Source organism: Leuciscus leuciscus (genome assembly GCF_965113295.1).
Source record: "Leuciscus leuciscus genome assembly, chromosome: 23".
NCBI classification, from domain to species: Eukaryota; Metazoa; Chordata; class Actinopteri; order Cypriniformes; family Leuciscidae; genus Leuciscus; species Leuciscus leuciscus.
In genome coordinates, this window is record NC_138747.1 from 6,284,465 (window position 1) to 6,306,161 (window position 21,697).

At 38.0% G+C, this 21,697-nt stretch overlaps 1 protein-coding gene across 10 annotated transcripts in view; it reads left to right on the forward strand.

Moving 5' to 3' along the window:
• The first annotated feature begins 3,300 nt into the window (after positions 1–3,300).
• Positions 3,301–21,697, forward strand: part of itpr1b (inositol 1,4,5-trisphosphate receptor, type 1b) — a 129,287-nt gene continuing 110,890 nt past the window's right edge. For 9 of the 10 annotated variants that reach the window (XM_082155438.1, XM_082155442.1, XM_082155445.1 and 6 more), the window contains exons 1-3: positions 3,302–3,501; positions 5,891–6,004; positions 11,703–11,773. In XM_082155438.1, the coding sequence (XP_082011564.1) occupies positions 5,913–6,004; positions 11,703–11,773 (163 nt within the window). In that variant the 5' untranslated portion in view covers positions 3,302–3,501; positions 5,891–5,912. Of the gene's footprint in view, positions 3,502–5,890; positions 6,005–11,702; positions 11,774–21,697 lie in introns of all 10 variants that reach the window. The other variant, XM_082155436.1, reaches the window with a different exon arrangement.

Here is a 21,697-nt window from a genome sequence, read left to right on the forward strand (position 1 = left end):
TTCTCTGATTTTAATTTTCCCTGAGAAAAAGACCCCAGTAATCTCCAAAGAGTAATTGTTTTAGTTATTTTCACCTGAGCCTGTTTCGGCATGGCACAATTACAAACCCTTCAACAACAACCATTCATTACTTTACTCTTTTTTTTTTTTACTAACCCTAAATTCTGAACAGCAGTGAATTTCTGATTCATTATACTCAATCTCTCTTAGCTGGAGATCCTCCGAGACCCAGACGAGACCCTCAGGACCCGAATGCAGACAAGCTGTCCATTCAAATCAGCTGAAATGTGTTTCAGGATTCAGTTCAAACACTGAGTAACAGTGGCTATTCAGAGGAATATAATTCTCTTTAACGGTAAAGATAGCCTACCATGTCGACTGGTACTTGAGGTAATTGTCAACCTTTAGTATGATGGAAATAGACTGTAGTCTTGACCGAGACGTTGGTCTGAAAGTTTCATCATCAAATCTATATGTGATCTTAAACACTAAATGACATCTGTCACATTTTATAGTGTCTCTCCACAGATGATTGTTGTTTTTCTTGTGTTAACTGTTGCATTCATCAACAGATCAAAGGAGCTGGTATGGTTCGAGCAGCTGTAGCTGCATATATTTCCATCTCAAAGGCTCGCTCGATGCTCTCTTCCACTCCACACAAACACACACACACACACACACACACACACACACACACACACACACACACACACACACACACACACACACACACACACACACACACACACACACACACACACACACACACACACACACACACACACACACACACACACACACACACACACACACACACACACACGTGGAGAATAAGGTGAAACGCAAGACGCACAACTTTGTATGATAACAATGACCTGAGCCCACCCACACTCATAGCCCATCTTACTCATCCTGCTGTTCAGAACACAGCACATGATGAATGACAAGCACTAGAGCCTCTATTGTGTCTGTGTCTGTGTGTGTGTGTGTGTCGTTGGGAATAAACATCACTCTCAGGGACAGGGTGTGAGTGAGTGCACACTATAGGTTGCTAGGTGATCTACCTTTCTGTGAGTGATATAGCTGTGCTGGGCAAGCAGAAAGCAATTTTGGGGATGGTGAAGAGTGCTGATTAAAAATCTGATCATATTCAAAGACTAGGGGTCGGTAAGATTTTTTATTTTGTACGATTTTTGTTATATTTTATGCTCATTTATTTGATAAAAAAAAAAAAAAGTAATATTGTGAAATTACAGTTTTACAATTTAAAATAACTTCTATTTGAATATATTTTAAAATGTAATTTATTCCTGTGAATTTTCAGCATCATTACTCCAGTCTTCAGTGACACATGATCCTTCAGAAATCATTCTAATATGATGATTTGCTGCTCAAGAAACATTTATTTTTTTATTATCAATGTTAAAAACAGTTGTGCTGCTTCATATTTTTGAGAAAACGTGATTTTTTTTCTCAGGATTCGTTGATGAATAGAAAGTTCAAAAGAAGAGCATTTATTTTAAATGAATAATAAATCTATGAATAAATTGCTGGATAAATTTCAATTGTCAAAAAACAAACAAAACATCTTATTGACAGTAGTGTAAATGTAAAAATATAAACATATTATGCAAGGGATAGTTTGTATATAAATTCCAGCAGGGCAGAATACTTCATATTATGATTTATGAGCAAGATTATTATGATTTAAACTTAATCATATCTGACATGGTTCTTCCAAACAATATTTCTATAACATTACTGTCTATGGGGTGAGATAAACTCATTTGCATAAAGTTAAACTTTTCTCAACTCTATTCCCACATTGTGTTACAGTTTCTGTCGCTGAAAATTGCCAAAGCTCATTGATACTGAATGACTTCTGGTGACTTTATTTGCTGGAAATTTGTCTGTTATGTCGCAAAATATCATGCATAATGAATGAGAACAAATAAAAATAAACTTGGAGAAAACCAAGTTAATATTTAATGGCTACAAACAATGATTTTTTTGTATAAATAGAATAAAAAATGTTTTAAAAAATTTGTTTTCCTTCTTTCTGTTCTTTCAGCATATGTGGGATATATGTGGGATATCATAGACAGTAAAAGACATTATGCTGCCATTATAAAAAAACAAATGAAGGGCAAACATTGGATTCAGACATACGCTGATGTCCTCTATATACAGCACTGCCTGTTCAGGTTTTGGATACAGCCTTGTGATCCACTGATGCTTTGCATGAACAAATACTGATACCTGTAACAACCCAGCCGCTTTAATGCACACTTGACCCATCAGTATTAATATACGACCCATTAAAAAATATTTCAATACAATTAAAACAAGCTGCAGTGATATAGCAGCCTGTTTTGAAGTTCATTCTCAAGTGAGTTTTGTGTATTTCGTGAACAACCCAGAGCATATTTAAAATAGAGGCGTCCATCAAGGGAACACTGTTAAAAGCCAATGCCAAAGCACATAAAAAATGTGCTCCAGTTCGACTGATGAACATTAGGAATGTTTTTAGTAGGCCAAATGCAAAAAAAGAAAAAAAGTAGATCACCAACTTGATTTGTGGGTCAGACTTTTTAAAAAGTGCCTATGAAAACCAGAATCGAAGGACATGGGAAGTAGTCCATGATCACGCTACCAGATCCAAACCTGTTGTGCTGGATTCTTAAGGGTAAGTAGGCTATGCATTTGATAGTATTCATTAATACTCAGTCAATTGTTATGTTTCTTGAATGCATTTTTCTAGACTTTATAAACTCAGATTTCAGTACATTACCACCACAGAATGCCAAAACGTAGGACTATCACATTAAAGACAATACAAATCCAATAATGAGGTATGATACACTTCAATGAACATTGTTAAACAAAGTACAGCTCCTGTTTTTGACAGTCAGTGACCTCATAAGCTCCTCCCCCATTCCTTTTAAAGACACACTGTTAGCCAATAGAAAAAGAAACAACAAATGCCTGTTTTTGACATATAGATTTATTATTATATGTGTAATTAAACACACACAGAGTGTACTTGAGGAGCTCTATCTATCTATCTATCTATCTATCTATCTATCTATCTATCTATCTATCTATCTATCTATCTATCTATCTATCTGTCTATCTATCTATCTATCTATCTATCTATCTATCTATCTATCTATCTATCTATCTATCTATCTATCTATCTATCTATCTATCTATCTATCTATCTATCTATCTATCTATCTATCTATCAGAACTCCATTACCCATCAGCCCCCTCTCCTGATGCGTTCAGTTAGGGGGCGGAGCTTCAGAGCTCATGTGGAGGTGGTGAGAGAGCGGACAAGTGCGGACAAAATCCAACTGGCAGCTACAGCTAGACGCCGCGATTTTCAATTGGGAGACTTTCGCATATCATGGAATTAAACGAGGAATCCCGGCCGGAGCAGTTTAGCCGCTGACCACATCTCCAGTGTTGCATTCCCGACACGGTCTCCTTCTGAAGAAGGTAAAGTTCGGCTGAACTCATGTTACTGTACTGCGAAGAGACACATCAGGCAGGCAGTGGATGTGTGACTGATGCATCCATCAGTGAGTGAGTGCAGAACGGAAGTTTGACAGTGTGGGACGTTGTAATAATGAAGGCGTTCGATGCTCTGATTGATGTTGTCGCGGTAACAATGTAACAATTTTAGAACAATTCAGTGTAACAGTGTCTAGTGCTGCTGAAGGAGGCAGGTGGACCGCAGACATCATCGAGACTGTGGATACAGGCATTTAAAAGACATTCAGCCGTCGTGTTTTATAGTATTAGTGTTCGTAGTGTCTTTCTGGATTGGAGTTTATGCAGTGAAGCGGTTTGTTTTGTAATGGATAGATGCATTGTTCAGTTCGAGGCTGCTGAATTCTGATTGGCTGTTTATTATCACCTGTCAAATTAAGCGTTTAGGTTTGATCTCAGCGTACGGACAACGTTATGTCTGAGTAAAACTTTGTTTATTTCACACGGGGAAACTGTGGTTTGTATAGTCAGATAAGTTCGGCCTCCACATTTAAAACCTCAGACTCAAAAAAAATATTCGACTCACGTGTTTCAGGGACAGCCCACATACAGCTGTCATTCCTGTTTGCTTTAACAGGCCAAATATAATCTTCAAATTGCTAATTTGGAACTTGTATAAAGTTCTAGAAGATCCCCAAATACCATGCTTTTAACTTGACAGGAAAGTTACATCTTTTTATATGCCATAAACAGCTGGAACAAATATAATAAGGTGGTTTGCTGTTAATTTAGGCAATTATTGTTATAGTAGGCCTATAATGCATTATTATTGTTCCTGCACAGATGTCAATAAATAAATGGATATGAAATATTGATCAGAGATCATCTTCCAAACAGTAGAGCGTTGGCACTTGCAACGCCAAGGTCATGGGTTTGATTCCCAGGGAAAGCAAGAACTGATAAGAATGTAAATGTGTACCTTGAAATGCAATGTAAGTCGCTTTGGATAAAAGCGTCTGCCGAATGCATAAATGTAAAATGTAAATGTAGATAGAACATGAGCACAGTTATATGAAAAAAAACAACTGATTTCCAGGATGAGAATTTTCCAGAAACATTTGACCACTGAATATCGTGATTGACCATTCAGAGTTCCATAAAGCTGTGTAATATAATAAAGTAAACATCTGCATTATTCACGTGGGTAATATTTGAAATTCAAACAGAGCTTGAGGTTATGAGGAAGTGGTTTATCATTGGATATTTGACAGGTAGAGCATGTTTACTGTTCAAATAATAATTTGTCTTTATAATCAGCCAAAGAAAACAAAGTTCAGTTGTTTTCCAATAGTGCACAAACTTTCAGTTAAGATGAAGGCAGATATCATCTTAACAATGTCAACACTGTATTTGTTTGCATTACTTTGATAGACTATATATGTTGAGCATCTTTGCAGTCTGTTCCTTATTGATGCTCTCTGGTCTCATCTGCCATTTATTGAACCATATCATTCATCTCCAGCTGTCTAGCTGACTGTAGCTTTGACTCAATGTACGATCACAGAGATGTGTGCTTTTTTTTTGTTATACATATTGCTAATAATTTCAATGCTTCTCCCACAAAATAAAAATAATAATTATAATAATATAGGCTATATATGATAACTATTAGATTTGAATATATTTAATTAAAAATTACATGTTTCAATTTCATATTTCATATTTTATTTATTTACAACAATTAATTATATTATTTATAATTGATCATGTTTTAAAAAAATAAATATTAGATTCATTTAGAAGTTTTCTATAACTATAAAAAGGCTCTTCATATTTCATATGACTCATTTCATTTGGCAGGCTTGTAGTCTTCTTCAGTGCATCATTGTAATTTATCATATTTCAATCAGCAACTAAATCTTTAAAGCTTACCAAACGTATAAGACACGCTCTCTCACTAGCCCTGTAACATCTTTATTGTTGAGCCCTCAAAAGGTCACACTTAACCACTAGCTGTCCTTGAATAATACAGACATTATAGTGAACCAAGATGCTGCATTCAATTTCAGCCCTTTAGAAAGGTACGAACAACACTGCAAAAATGTGTACATAATTAAGTGTCTTTTCAGTATGTAGCACAGCTGTATTATCTCTCATTATCCACCCATACTGTACAGCAGAAGGACCTTGAATTCCATGCTTATGCTGTCTAAAACTAGGCCATCTCAAAATGGCAAATTCTCATTTTCTCGAATCCATCCCCATGGCCCTCATGCTATTATTGTCTCGCTATCTCCATGTCTGATAATAACCTACATATAATGTCTAAATAAGATGAATAAAAGACATTCGCTGATTTTATTGGACCTTAATCTGTTTCGTATCTTGTCCGCAGGCACACCGCAAAGTGGAGCAAAATGTCGGACAAAATGTCCAGTTTCCTCCACATCGGGGATATCTGCTCCCTGTATGCGGAGGGGTCCACCAATGGATTTATCAGCACTTTAGGGTAAGACAACAATCCTCATGTCGTCACCCTCTGTGTGGACATCAGTGTTTAAGTTAGAGGAAGTTCATGAAAATACAGGAGCACAAGAGGAAGAAGAAAGTGAGGGTAAACCACATTCAGAAACGAGAAATAACAGAAATGTTTTGTGGTTGTTCTTGTGTAGTTTGATTTCTGGTGCGTTTTCCTTATGATATGATGAATGGCAGTTGCTAGGGCATTGCTAGGAGGTTGGCCCGAGACAAAAGTCTCTATTCTGGTTCTTAAAAGTCAGATCACATGGATTTATTCCGAAACTTTGCATAAAATTTGATTGGAAAAAATGGAAAGCGGTCTCTCCCGCCTTAAAGTCATGATGAAAGGGAAGTAGCGACAGATCTTTTCTTGTGTATTGTGACAAACATCCAAACATAACAGATTATTGACAAAGAAAAACATTTTGGGTGGAGACTCGGTTCAGTTTTAGTTTTATGTTCACTCTGGCTACTTTTACAGGCACAACTTTTGTTTCAATCAGACTGAATTCATTCTGATTGATGAATCCGAACATAGTGTTTGCATGAACGCTAAAAATGTGATCGGGTTAATCTGCGCGGTTATATGTCACAAGCTTCGAATCAGAATAGATTTTTTTGACACGCGCACACTGCACGAATAACAACCATTCTCCTACATTGGTTCTTTATTTGTTTTAAACAGCAGATTTAATATTTATCCATTTCTGGTCATAATTTGGAGACAATGAGCATATGAACCGTTGTGCCGTGCTGCTTATATTTATCACGCAGTAAAAAATGTAATATATCTCATCGTCTGTGGATGAGAATCCGAAACAAGGACTGGTGGGACGTTGTCCTGCTCCACTTCACAGACGCTGAACAGCTCGCTCCGCACGTCATACGTCATTACGCTATTTCTATGTCATTGCACATGCGCAGTCCTTTCAGTTTCGGTTTTCAATCCGATCAAGTGTTTACATGTTCTCTCGATCGGATTAGAAAAGGAATTAACCACCCCTTTCAATCCGATCGAAATTTCATTCGGATCGAGCTCAGTCGGATCGATTAAGGTGTTTACATGAAGGCTTTTCAGTCCGATTGAGCCGTCAATCCGATTACTAACGGATTATTTGGTTGAATGTAAACGTAGCCACTATCTGATTGGAATCTGATCTAAAATTATTGATATCTACATTGTGTATCGCAACTGTTCAGATCTGATTTGGGTGTTCCATGATGCTCTTTCGTTTTCTGAAATATCTGCATTGGTTTCTATGGCAATAACATTGCGTTGGTAGGTAAACGCCAACAACAACAACAACAACAACAACAACAACAACAAGGCTGGTACTGAACGGCTTTATTCCATGCTGTCGTCTCCGCCGGTTTCAAAATATGTTATATTGTCATTTTCTACTCGTCTGGCACTTTGCAACAACACAACAGCATGTTGCCTATAACAGCGTCTGTCCTTTACATTATACATGGCATGAGAAAGTCACATGAACCACGAGAAATCCAATCAGGGCAGTCAGACTGAAATGGATTTCCAGAAATGCGATTTGAATACGATTTCAAACCACATATGAATGTAGCTCGAAACTAATTTGTAAAAAAAAAAAAAAATTGTTGCCGTTCACTCTTTCTAAATCTGATCGGATTTGGTCTGACCGTCTGAATGTAGCCTTAAAGGGATAGTTCACCCCAAAAATGTAAAAGTAGCCCATGATTTACTCACTCTCAAGTCATCCTAGGTGTATATGACATTCTTCTTTCAGACGAATACAATCGGGAGTTGTATTAAAAAATGTCCTGGCTCTTCCAAGCTTTATAATGGCAGTGAATGGCTGTCTGTCTTTGGATGTCCATCAATGCGCATCTATTCATGATGAAAGTGCTCCACTCATAACTGGGCATTAATAAAGGCCTTCTGAAGTGAAGCGATGCATTTCCTTGAACTGACGCACAACGTAATGACGAACGCGGTTGCCCAGCCCTGTGAGTATGAACTTTGAGAGGCGTCAATTGCCGTCATTACGTTGTGCGTCAAGTTCACTCTTTTGCCGTAAATCGATGCATACGGCCGTCTGCCGGAAGCTAGTTATTTTAGTCGATAAACTTTTAAATATGGATATTTTTCTTACACGAACGCATCGCTTCACTTCAGAAGGCCTTTATTAACCCCCCGAGAGCCGTTTCGAGCACTTTAATCATGAATAGATGGTCATCCATTCAGTCACATCATCAAGCTTGGAAGAGCCAGGACATTTTATAATATAACTCCGATTGTATTCGTCTGAAAGAAGAATGTCAAATACACCTAGGATGGCTTCAGGGTGAGTAAATCATGGGCTAATTTTCATTTTTGGGTGAACTATCCCTTTACTGATTGTAGAAGTCCTGCTGAAGTCTGATGATTCACCCGAAGATCGAGTTAACTTACATTTAATGAAAGATTATGGGTTCAAAATAAACGGTGACACTTTACAACTAAGTCCCATTACAAATATATATAACAAATATAAAAGTATAAATATTTAATAAAGATATTTAATTTCATGTCAACTTTAAAAGTTAAATCCGATTTATTTTGCTATGCTAAATATGTACAGTTCAGGTGCAGTCACATTTCGACATGTTGGCGAAATTTTGCAGGCAAAAAAAAAAGAAAAAAAATCCGCTATCAATAGTGTAGCAATGCTTGTGTAACGTTGGTCAGTATGAGCTGTGCATGTAAACCTCACTCCCCTGGCCTCAAGAGACGTGCTAGTGACTGACGTTAGAGGCTGCGGTCTTTAGCGTCCTTGTTAGCGCGCTTGCCTCCCACGCCGGTTCAAATCGTGCTCGGAACGGGTCGAGTAGGACCAGTTACATTTGGTCCCGTGACCCGGATGGGAGTGAGGTTAAGGGGGGTTAGTGTAATGTAGGCCAGAAAGAGCTGTGCGTGTAAAACTCACTCCCCTGGCCTCAATAGGCATTCTAGCGACTGATGCTAGAGACTGCGTTCTTTAGCATCCTTGTTAGCGCGCTTGCCTCCCACGGTGGAGACTTCGAATTGGGGCAGGTCGAGTAGGACCGGTTACACATGACGCACAGCTCACACAAAAGTCACTTTTAAACCAAGCAGCTTTCTGTCGGGCAACGTGTGAAATTTGCGTGAGCACGGGGAACATTTTCGCCCTTGTGCGAAACTCACAATCCGCTGATTCTTATTGAAATTACTGGATTTCACCATTGAAATTTTAGTGTACTCAATATGGTCAATTGCATTTGAACATTTCTATATAGTAATATATTTCCCCACTGTATGCACCCTTATCAGAAAAGACGTGGTCCATTTTGGACAGCAACCCACCAGTTACATAAAGTAGATTAATAAAGTGATATTAATACAGGACAAAACGTTGTTAGAAATGCCAGTAGTTGCGGCCTCCTCCGTTCTCTTTTCTGTATTCTGCTCCAGTGTTCCTCGCCGAAATGGAGTCAAGTCTCAACGCTGCCCTCTTCATGTCCTTCCCCCTGGGAATGAGATTGTCTTGGGTTAATCACACCCTGCCACTTCCTGGCAATCAGCCCCCTTCGCCAGCCTGTGTGATGTCATCAAACACATCGTCACCCATCCATGGCAACAAAAGCAAGCAAGCGTGGGGCTTTGAAGAACAGAACGTTGACAGATCTCGTTTGTCAAGATGCCGTTGTGCTGTTGTTGTGCCTTGTAATCACTTTTTCTGCCTTTCTACCATGCGCACATCCTCATGAGCCACGGCTATTTTTAGCCACACTGGCGTATGTAGTGTGTAGTGTTTGTGTCAGTGCCACAGAGAGACCTTAGCAGGGTTGGGATAATGAGCCACCTGGTCTGCAGCTGGGCACAGGGAACCAAAATGGACACAACGCCAATGTGATGAGAACTGGCTGTCCTGGTGCACGCGTGTGACTGCGTCAGTCATGTTCACCTGTCCATTAGTCCCTGGAGAGTGTGAAATGCACTTGCCAGGTCACATTATGGTGAAAGGATGAAAGCTGGATGCAAATTACGTACGGACTTGTTGCTGGTTCATTTGAATAACTTTGTCAATATCCAGTGTTTTGAAGCCTCTGAAGACTTTCAGACTTCTTGTACAGAAACTATTGTGCATTATATTGTGTTTTAAAATCCTAGTAGGCTACCTACCTAGACAGCATAGGTGTCATAGGCCAATTGTACCTAAAATATCCCACAATTAGTTTACACACACACACATATATAAAAACATAAAACACATATTATATATAAAACTGTTTGATTTGTACATGCCTTTCAGGCCTACAAATGCTGTGTAGGTTTATTTCAGTTGTTTAATGTGCATTTGATGCTTAGAAATACTGTGTAAGTTGTTCAGTTTGTTTATTCTAAAGTGTGTATGATGCCCAGCATTTTTTGTTCAGGCTTGCAGCTCAGTAGGTTTTGAAATGCAGCCAATAATTTATAAGGGTATGACCAGACCCTTTCTCACAGTTACTGTCAGAGATTTTTTACTGGATTTTCACTTTAAAATATTGAGATGGTGGTTACCAGAGGCAGTCTATGTAACTGCAGATGATGATTATTGTTCATTTAAGGACATAGTCTTTTTTGGCATTTTGCACATTCCCATTCATCCTTTTATGTGGCCCAAAACGTACTGGTTCCTTTTTTCTCCGCTCTAACCCAAACAGGAATGCTTCATACCATATCACTTCATTTTATTATAATTTGAGAGAAGTTGACAACCATAACATTTCAGTTCTGTTCATAAAGGCTCAGCTGACTCACTTTGGTTATAATTCAGTTGCCACTGTGTTTCACAACCGAACAGAAATGTATTTTGCTGCTGTGTGAATGTATCCAATAAGAGTTTGATTTCCAGTGACTCATTCTGGCTAATAGAGATATAGAAAAAGTATAATGAGAGGCAAATTTTGGTGTCATTACATTATCACTGAATGATTTAATCAGTGTAAATGACATTTGCTTTTAACAAGTGGAAAAGATAACACTGTGGCTCATGCATTTAAGCAGATAAACCTTTCAGGAAACACAGACCTCTTCATGTGCTAAACATTTCTCTTTCACACTCTTTCTGTATGCTAAAATGTAAGAGAAATTTAACCCTACACAATATTATATTTCTAACTGATTTACCTTGAGCAATGGGCTGTTATAGTGCGACTAGATATAAAATATATAAACTGATATGTTTATAGTTATAATTGGTTTGTTTGCATTGATTTATGACTTTTTGAGCCAGTCATTTTTAGTTATTTATATATATTTATAGACTAGAGACAGGGACATTCTCATTCTGTAGAATAATTTTTTTTTAAATTAATTTGTATTGCATAAACTCCTGTGTAAAAGTCCTTAACATTTCCCCCCTTTTTTTGAAGAGAAAGATTGTACATTTATAAATGTGTATGTGCTAAAATAGAATTTTTATAACTTTTAGGGGTATGCTAGCCTATAGATGACCTATAAGCTAACAAAAGATTTAGCATCTTTAAATATTGTGCATTATTTGATCATGCCATCAGCTACTAATAGCATTGTAGTACTATGAGCTCCGAAATCCCTTTTCCCCACAATTTGTGCAGAAAACACGATAAATGACTGTATAAAAATAGAGATACTCGATATGCTGCCTCCAGAGAAGTTGTCTGACTCATGTCTCTCATCTCTGCAGTCTGGTGGACGACCGCTGTGTGGTGCAACCAGAATCTGGGGACCTGAACAACCCTCCTAAGAAGTTTCGAGGTAAGGCCACATTTATGTCTCCTTAACTGCGGACTCTGGGGTGTTTTGCTGAAGTATTTTAGATATCTCTGTGGAAGATGTTTTTTTTTTACGTTTATTTAACCTCTTAACTGTGTAATTTTGGAGCTCTTTTTATTTGCTTTTTTTCTATCACATATTTTAGCAATCATAAATTTGGTATCATTCGAAAGCTTGAACTCAAAATTCATCCTGTGAAAACCGGTTTGAAATCGGACATTGCGTTACCGTGTTGGGGGGAGTTAAGGGGTTAATGGAGTTTTTGTGTGGTATTGTTATGGTATTATCCTGTCGTGTTGTCAGTGACTTGAGATATCCTTTGGCCATGCCACTTTTAGCACACTCAAACTTGAAAAACATGCTTCCAAAATTCCTTTGAAACTCAAGAAGCATATTTATACTGTTCACTGCAGTTTTTCCAGCTGAAGTGAACCCTAGTGGCTGTAAAAACAACTTTTATTCATTTTCCCAAATTATGATTAAAGGGGCAGAATATGGATTAATAAAGACTTGTTTTCCAAGCAGTTCCTTGCACAATGTTATGACTTCAAAACACTTTTACCATTAGTGCATGATTTGCAAAGTAATACATTTTGACGTTTACATCACATAACCAGCTCCATATGTATGGCTTTTCTGACATCATGGTAAACTTGCCCGGTAACTCACCTGGTAAAGTATTGGACTTGTGATGCAGAGCGCTCGAGTCTCATGAAACACAAATCACAATAAAAGACAAGCTATGGCATGGTTGTGTTTTTATCTCATGATTGATTTTGTCAACACTATCAGTTAGGTTAAGTGTAGGTGGTACGTCATTTTCAATGCGATAGAGCATTAAAGAGATATAGTTTACCCCAAAATGGAAACTGTCATTTACTCAGCTCAAGCATGTTCGCTTGATGTGCGAAAACAAATAAGATTCATTCTCGTGTTTGAGCACGTTTGAGCTTCTGTAAGAACCAATGAGGGTTCATTCTAGTGTTACGCAGCACGTTTGAGCTTCAGCAAGAACCAATGAAGTTCATTCTCATGTTACGCAGCACGTTTGAGCTTCTGTAAGAACCAATGAGGTTCATTCTAGTGTTACGCAGCACGTTTGAGCTTCAGCAAGAACCAATGAAGTTCATTCTCGTGTTACGCAGCACATTTAAGCTTCTGTAAGAACCAATGAGGTTCATTCTAGTGTTACGCAGCACGTTTGAGCTTCTGTAAGAACCAATGAGGTTCATTCTCATGTTACGCAGCACGTTTGAGCTTCTGTAAGAACCAATGAGGTTCATTCTCATGTTACGCAGCACATTTAAGCTTCTGTAAGAACCAATGAGGTTCATTCTCGTGTTACGCAGCACATTTAAGCTTCTGTAAGAACCAATGAGGTTCATTCTCGTGTTTCGCAGCACGTTTGAGCTTCTGTAAGAACCAATGAGGTTCATTCTCATGTTACGCAGCACATTTAAGCTTCTGTAAGAACCAATGAGGTTCATTCTCGTGTTACGCAGCACATTTAAGCTTCTGTAAGAACCAATGAGGTTCATTCTCGTGTTTCGCAGCACGTTTGAGCTTCTGTAAGAACCAATGAGGTTCATTCTAGTGTTTCGCAGCACGTTTGAGCTTCTGTAAGAACCAATGAGGTTCATTCTCATGTTACGCAGCACGTTTGAGCTTCTGCAAGAACCAATGAGGTTAATTCTCGTGTTTCGCAGCACGTTTGAGCTTCCAATAGGAGACCAGATCGGAATCCCTGATGCCGTAAGCATATGTTGCCTGTCAAACACCTTTAAAAGGTGCTATATGAAAAGGCTGTTTTCTGTTTGTGTTTTCATTTGAATTATGTCTCACCCAATTTTGGCAAAATAGAAAGGTCAGAGATAGTGTTATATTCAATGAAGTGCAAATGAGAATGATGCAGCAAAATGAGGTGCATTTGTCTTTTGGGAGAAAGCTAATGCAAGTGTGCTCCTTATGCAGAGTTTAGTTCCTGCTGTAACACACATGTCTGTCATTTTTTGGTAAACTTGAAGACCTTGATTAGCTGGTTCAGGTGTGGTTGATGGAACTGGGGTAAACTCAATAGAAATGGAGCTCTTCAGGAGCAGAATTGAGCTGTGACTTTACTTTTTGTGTGGTGGAAAATGAACTGATTTCTCTCCTTAAAGATGAAACCTGTCAGAAATTAGCTAACCTTGTCCTCCAGGCTGCCCTAGGAGAGCATGCTGGGAGAAATCTCTGAGCCCCTTCGGCTGGTATATTGCTCTTATGACAGCATGTCACATTGTAGCTTGATATGTTAGGTATGCTTAGATCAGAATTGGCGGTTTTCCATCATGTGGAGGGCTTCAATTAAAAAGAAAAACTGAGGAGTTGTTATGGGGCAATGACAGAACTTAAAAAGTGTTTTTTTTATTTGTTAGGTCAAGTTGAAGTAGAATTTGGAGGTAACAATTTCAGTTTAACACTTTTTCAGTGTGGAAACGTTAGTTGTCATGAAACTGAAATTCACATCTATATTAATGATCTTATTGTGAACAATAATTTTTTTGTGATCAACTATACATTCAATTGTAATTATGTACATATCAGTTTGGTTGTGCAAAATATAACAGTAACATACATGCATAGTACTGTATGTTGGCATATAATATAGAACATAAACTATATATATTTATTTATGTGTGTGTTTGTGGATTTATTCACACAATGAAAAGTAAGATAGAATAGTAACTAATCATTAGGCAAATGGAAAGTTACAGTTAATCTTTTACTGGCATAAAATGCGTTTTATATATGTGCTTTAAATATGATGATAGCAACTATTTCGTAATAATCAGCCTATGTATATATATATAGTTTAATTTCCCCATCTCTACTACATAGTATGCAAAAGAGAGCTGTGAGCCAGTGACTGTCACTGAAATGGTATTAGATAAAACAAGCATGTAAATATGGTTTGAAATGTGTGTCAACTGGTAAATGAACTGTCATGACCAGCTGTTTAAGGCTTCAGTGGTGCTTTGCATGTGTAGTGTTCAAGTCTCTGCCTTGACACTGCTGCTCATTTCTGTTTCATAAAATATTCTTTGCCCAGTCTGAGGGCTTTCTTTCGGTGACTTGTGAATTGTTGATGTTTTGATGTGCTTCACACCGTTGTATTACCTTTTAAGTCCAACTGAGGTTCCTGAGTGCACATACCATGTAGAACTTTTTTTCTGCACAATCCTTACATTTTTGAGGGACGTTTATATCTCTCATAATTGCAATAAAACTGGAATTTGGCTTCAAGTCAGTGATTCTTTCTGTCCAAGTCTGTCCTGCTACAGCATGAAGCTGCTGAAGCCGTAGCGTCCTCCTCTTCAGAGAAGCTTTCTGCTTATTTGGCTTGAGGAATTGGAGAGAGTGTTCAAATATACTGCACTTCTGTATGATTCCCCCCCCCCCCCCCCCCCCCCCCCCCCCCAAAGCCCACTTTGAATATTAGTCCAGGCTTCTTGAACCGAAAGAAGTTGTAATTTAGTTTGGCATTTTCCATCCTGCTGCGTAACTCTAGAATGAGCCTCATTGGTTCCTTCAGAAGCTCAAACGTGCTGCGTAACACGAGAATGAACCTCATTGGTTCCTGCAGAAGCTCAAACGTGCTGCGTAACACGAGAATGAACCTCATTGGTTTTCGCACGTTGAGTGAACATGCTTGAGCTTCCGTTTACAATAACTGATGTGTAAGTTGATGAATGTTTATTTGTAAATAAATAAAAGCCTAAATTCAATCTGTTCATCATATAAAGCGTTTCTTTTCACAAAATTTGCACAAAACCATTTGATTCATATTGATTAGTTTTACGATCTCTTTATGAACTTTTTGAAGCGTCAAAGTTGTAGTTGCATAGGCTGTCAATGGAGGGACAGAAAGCTCAGATTTCATCACAAAGATCTTCATTTGTGTTCTGAAGATGAACGAAAGTCTTACGGGTTTGGAACGACATGAGGGTGAGTAAATAATGACAGAATTTCCATTTTTGGGTGAACTATCCCTTTAAAATGAACTCTTTTTGCTACTGTACCTTTAAAGGACTAGTTTGTTCAAAAATGGAAAGTCTGGCATTGTTTACTCAATGATGAAAGCAGTTGTGCTGCTTAATATTTTTTTTTCTCCACAATATTAAAGTTTTTATCATTTTAGTTTGTCTAAATTACTGACCATAAACTTTTTTGAAGTTCACTTTGGCAAGCTGTTTCAAACTCCCCAAACAAACTTTGTTTTCCCCTGATTTTGTTCTAATGATGCCATTGCCACGGTAGTTTGTACTTTGATTTTAGCTTGAAGTATATCGGAGCCTTTAGTGTTCTTGTGCTTTGTAGAATGGGCTGTCAATCGCTCCCGACACTGCTCTCTGTGGTTGCTCATGAGGATGAGTGGATGTGGCAGATGGATGGGTCTTTGTCAGCTTGTTTTGTATGCCTCTATGTGTTGGCGTTTGCTCAGGAGTTTATTGTGTGTATCTTAGCATGTCCATGTGTGGCTGTCAGTTTGATTAGTACACTTTGGTTTAAGTGTGACAGACTTTGATGGACAGATATTGTGTTTTTATAGGGACTGATGGATGAAGCTGAGAGTCAGACACCTCTATAGTTAGCCAGATGATTCTCCTTGTCTGGTGTAATATATCCTCAAACGCCTCATGGAAGGGCACAATACTTAGCTTTTAATGTTATAATGTTAATGCTATAGTGACTACCCGAAAGAAAGAAAAAAACAACTTTTTCAGTAATCAATATTCAGTAGTCGTAAACTTTATACTGTATATAATCCGAATTCCATATTGTCTTTAGTGAAGTATATGCAAAACAGATTAGTCATTGGGTTGCCTGAATAACTAGTCAACTACTTAAAGGTAGGGTAGGCAATTTCGGAGAGGCTAGCAATAGCAAGCTAGCTTTGAAAGCATTAAATCCCACCCTCCCTTCAGAGTGTCTTCAAAGCCTCCTTCAAAACACATGAACACGTTCAGCAGTGCTTCGCCTTCTGAGAATATAGTTCCCAGTATGTATACGGTTCGAAGATGGCTGTGTCTCATGTGACCTTGTTATTTGTACACGCTGTGACTATTCAAATCACAACATGTAAATAGGAAAATGTTGGCGTTATTTTGTCACTTATTGGGAGCAGTATGCTAGCTGGAGCCATTTACCTCCAGTCTTTGTGCTAAGCTAGGCTAGCGGTGGGTGCGTCAGAAAGAGTTACGGCATGCACGGAGATGAAAAGGGTATGTATGGACTCTGGGGAATAGCACTTTTTTGGTATGCACTTTGTCATTTTTATGGCCTCTGAATAAACGTTTTTGAAGACATTTTCCTGAAGGACATGTGTGTGGGCTTCTGTGCTTCTTCAACCAAAATTAAACTAGAAATATATATAAACTAAGCAAAAAAAAAAAAGAAACGTCCCTTTTTTGGTATACTATATTCTAACGATAATTATATAAAATCCAAATAAGCTTAATATATTTATTGGAAAGGGTTTAAACAATGTTTTTAATGCTTGTTCATTGATCCATAAACAATTATTGCACATACCTGTGGAACAGTCCATAAGACACTAACAGTTTACAGGCGGTAGACAATTAAAGTCACGGTTATAATAACTTAGGACATTAAAGAGACTTTTCTACTGACTGAAAAACACCAGATCCCTGATCACCTGTGTGAAACTGACATAGTCCTGCTTCAGGAGGCTGATGATTGTCCTTGCAGTGCCAAACCATGTGTGACCATAATATGTCCCCCCAGACATGTTCGAGAACTTGCTAGTGCATTGTTGAAAGAGTAGAGTAACATCACACAGCAAGAACAGGCAAATCTGGAAGATGTGATGCACTGTAGAACTTAAAGCAGCTGGTGGAAACTCCACATGACTGCTACTTCTGATATTAAACCCAGCTCTGTTCAGGGACTCATTATTCCATTTCTGTTTGTCAAATGTCTGTGAAATTTGTTCAGTTTACATCTGTTGTTTATTAGTAGTATTCACTTAGTAGTATTTCCTTACCAGTTCCAGCACACTCTTCTTTGTGACACTGACAGCTAGAACCAGTCGTGCTTCTTCATACACTGTAACATAAAGATGGCCTCCTCCTTCAGCTATTCTCCACCCAGCTCCTGTTTCAGGCTTTTGTCATCTATCAGCTACACATCTTCTTGTCTGCCCTCTTCTGATACTTGACACCCTCAGCTTTTCTGGAATGATTTCAGTCTGCCAAAACTCAGCCTCCAAATCCTCACATATGCCCATTCTTTTATAAAGATCATATTTCATAGTCTGACAGATGTTGGATTGAAGAACATTCTTCAATTCATTCATGGCCTAGAGTTCAGAAAATGTCTGGCTCTAGTAAAGTAAAATTTATTAATGGGCTAGTTCATCCAAATTCACTCACTCTTGTCATTCCAAACCTGTATATTCCAAACCAAAAGTATATTGATTACATATTAATTATTCCTTTTCTACTAATTCCCTACTATATATATATATATATATATATATATATATATATAGGCTGCATAGGTGAAGCATTCTGCAGTGCCATTGATGGAAATTAGACTTAATTGGATGGATCTATGCAAATGCAAAGTGCCTTGATGAGTTTGTGATATGCAAGGCCATGTTTGCTCTGTTCATGACTAGAGCTCTTCTGAACTGTTAGCTGTGGACGCAGCAGATGGCTGTCACATTATTACTGATACCATATGCAAATATTAGGAAAAGTACCCATTTCATTACTGGCTTTGAATAACATTAGCAGCACCGAACGCAGGCAGATATGCACATAAAGTCTTACTGTAACCAGCTGCGGGTGTCATAATCTTGTGGTGAAACGTTTGTTGAGTAGAACTTTTTCTGCTGAACTAAAAGTGAACTGAAAGTGTAACTAGCCGAGGGTTCACAGTTCAAACGCTGTTCACAGGGAAGCTTTGTTTCCCACTAGCCTAACTGCTTTTATCAATAGCGTGAAAGTGGCTCAGCTGTTTTCACAAGAGTAGTTTATAGAGTTGTGTTTAGTGTTATAGAGATGGTTTGACCAAAAGTTTTTTTTGGTAATTAAAAAAAAATTGACATTATTCACTTGTTTCCTTCAGGAAAAATGTGGAACTTTAAATAAAAAAAAAGATACTGTATATATAAATAATCATATATTGAGATTATATAATTTATAAAATGTGTTTTCAAATAACTTTAATTAATTAGCCATTTGAAATCAGTATCTAGTGTAGTGTAGATAACAACTACTTTTTCAAAAGGCTTTTCCTTGAGTAAGTTTTAAGACTCTGTGTCATGTTTATATGCCAGGTTGGATTTTTTTGTTGTTGTTATTGAACGTCTAAATTACAGTATTTTGGACTTGGTCTTGAAATAGATTCAGAGGCTGGAACAATGGAGCTCTTGTGTTATGATGATAGAGATATAGTCTCTGTCTCCTGCTCCCAGCTCCAAAAAAATCCCTAGCCAAGGATGGACAATGTGTAAATGTCCTTGAGTTAAATGTTCTCCTTAGGGTTGAATAAATAAATGTTTATTTTTAATTTGTGCTAAATGCAAGGGCTGGTTTCTCAACACAGCTGCCACACACCACTGAACACACATCTGCCCATGCACTTCCTGTTTGATTAATGAGACACACACTTTTAGACTTTTCAAGGTTTTTTTTTTACAGTAACTTACTGGCAACACTGTTGAGAAAATAACATTGTATGTGTATGCTAACACGTTTTATGGCTAGCGGTAGCGGTCACCTTTTTAGTTTTAGCATTAGTTTGCAAACTATAACATATTATCAGTAGACCATCAGTAGGCCAACATTAGCTACAACCAAAACAGAATTTCACATTAGTGTTAATGTAAACTAAGCGTCGCTCCTTGGCGTGTTTTAACCAAGGGGCAACATTCTGATCTGAAAAATGAAGCCTACCCGGAAGTGCGAAAAACTGCAATACATCGAAAATCCGCTAGGGGAAGGTCCCAAAAGGGAGCAAATGTCCATAGCCCCCATGTTAAAATGTCCGTTTTCACAGCATAAAATCATGTTTTTACAGGTTGGTCCCATGGACTTTTATTGGATTTTTCGATAGGTTCCGAGTGCCTGACAACGGCGAGGGTAGTGATTTTTTTTCTAACTCGTTAGTTTAGATAGTATTTAGATATAAAATGTATGACAATAAGGGCGTGGTTAACTTTGATTGACAGCTTGATTGACAGCTGAAAGGCAGAATGACAACATAAGAAGCGCCATTTTTTAATACAGTTGACATATAATACTACTGTTTCTGTATCATGAAATGTAGTTTTAAGAGTTTTTCAGGCGAGAATGTAGTTGTTTAAAGCTCAAATCTGTGGTTTATTTATAAAGATTTATGAAAATTGTATCCAGTTGTGAGATCCAGCGATGACCGGGCGCTCGGCGCGATGTACCCCGCCTGGAGCAGCCTTTCATCGGCTAGACGTTTTGAGGTTTGCCGCTGACTCTGGCGTCTCTGTAGTGGTTAAACATGAGATATAATTCGTCTTGTCTATATCTAACGGGCGATTTTTGGTCTCGTGGGCAATCGTTTTGGCTGAGGGGAAGTTTCATAACTTTATAAGCTATATTTAACTTGTACCGTTGTATGGTTAGACTAGATCGAGCGCATGACTTTTTATGTTTGACTGAATTGTTTGCTTTATTTGTATAGCTTATTGTAACTTTACCTTTTACTTATACTTTTATAATAGCTAATATTGATAAAACTGAAATTTAACAAAAAGAGACTGGGTTGAGTTTTGTCATTTTAAATTTTAATACAACAAAGATGATCTGTAATGTTGTTTACTGCAACATCTGTTGTTTAGTACAAATGCACATATTGCCTGGACCATATTAAAATGTTTAATATTTTTATATTATATTTAAAACGAAAAGAGGCAGGTTTGTGTTTTATATTTCGTTTTGTTATAAATAGGCAAACGTTATGTGCAGTGAATATAATCAATACGCGTTGCCTGAACCACATTTGTGTGGCTATAATGTTTAAGATTTCTTTAAATGAAAACGAAAAGAGTTAGTATGGTGTTTTATAACATATTTCGTTGCCTAAAATATACACAGAGATAACCGGAGTAGCAGAGCGAGCTGAGTGACGCGCGCTGCGTCAGAAGGTGGGCGGGGTTAGGGTTTCCCAAGATTTTCCAAGATGGCGCCGCCCATAAACGGCTTCAAACCCGTTCTTCAGAAAGTCTATGGGTGACGTCACAGACGCTTTGTCCATATTTTTTACAGTCTATGGTTTTAACTCGACAATTCAATAATCTACCAAAGTCTGTAAAATGAAACGGGTGCACAAACCTGTCAACACACAGAGAATGTTTTTTACCTTGCTTGCTGGTCTCTCTCTGTGAAGTGAATTCCGTCTCGACCCCGGGCCAGACACGAACGCCGCGATCCAACAAAAGACAGTCAGACCCCAGTGATATTACACTGGATGCTCCGGCGCGACACGTCAAATCCCAGACAGTGATGCACCGTTATATTTCTGACGTACGGTACTCCGAGTCCAAGCGCTCGCGCTATTTCTGACAAGGGACAAACAGGTTTGCATTTTGCATTAATGGTCCGGTCGCTTCAATGTGTCCAGTATAGACAGCCTCTGACTGTTATAGCGTTGTAGACACGTGTATGGCAAAAATTTGGAAATAAAAAGCACGATGGAATGGTGCAAGTCAGAGGCTGTTACGTCAAATACAGTAGTATACAGCAAATTTGAAAAATACAGTAAGTCTCTGTATGTGGTGTTTGACGCCACAGTAAATTCCCATGATGCAATGGGAATCACAGTTATTTACTGTAAAGAGAAATAGCAGTATAATACTGGGTGATTTAA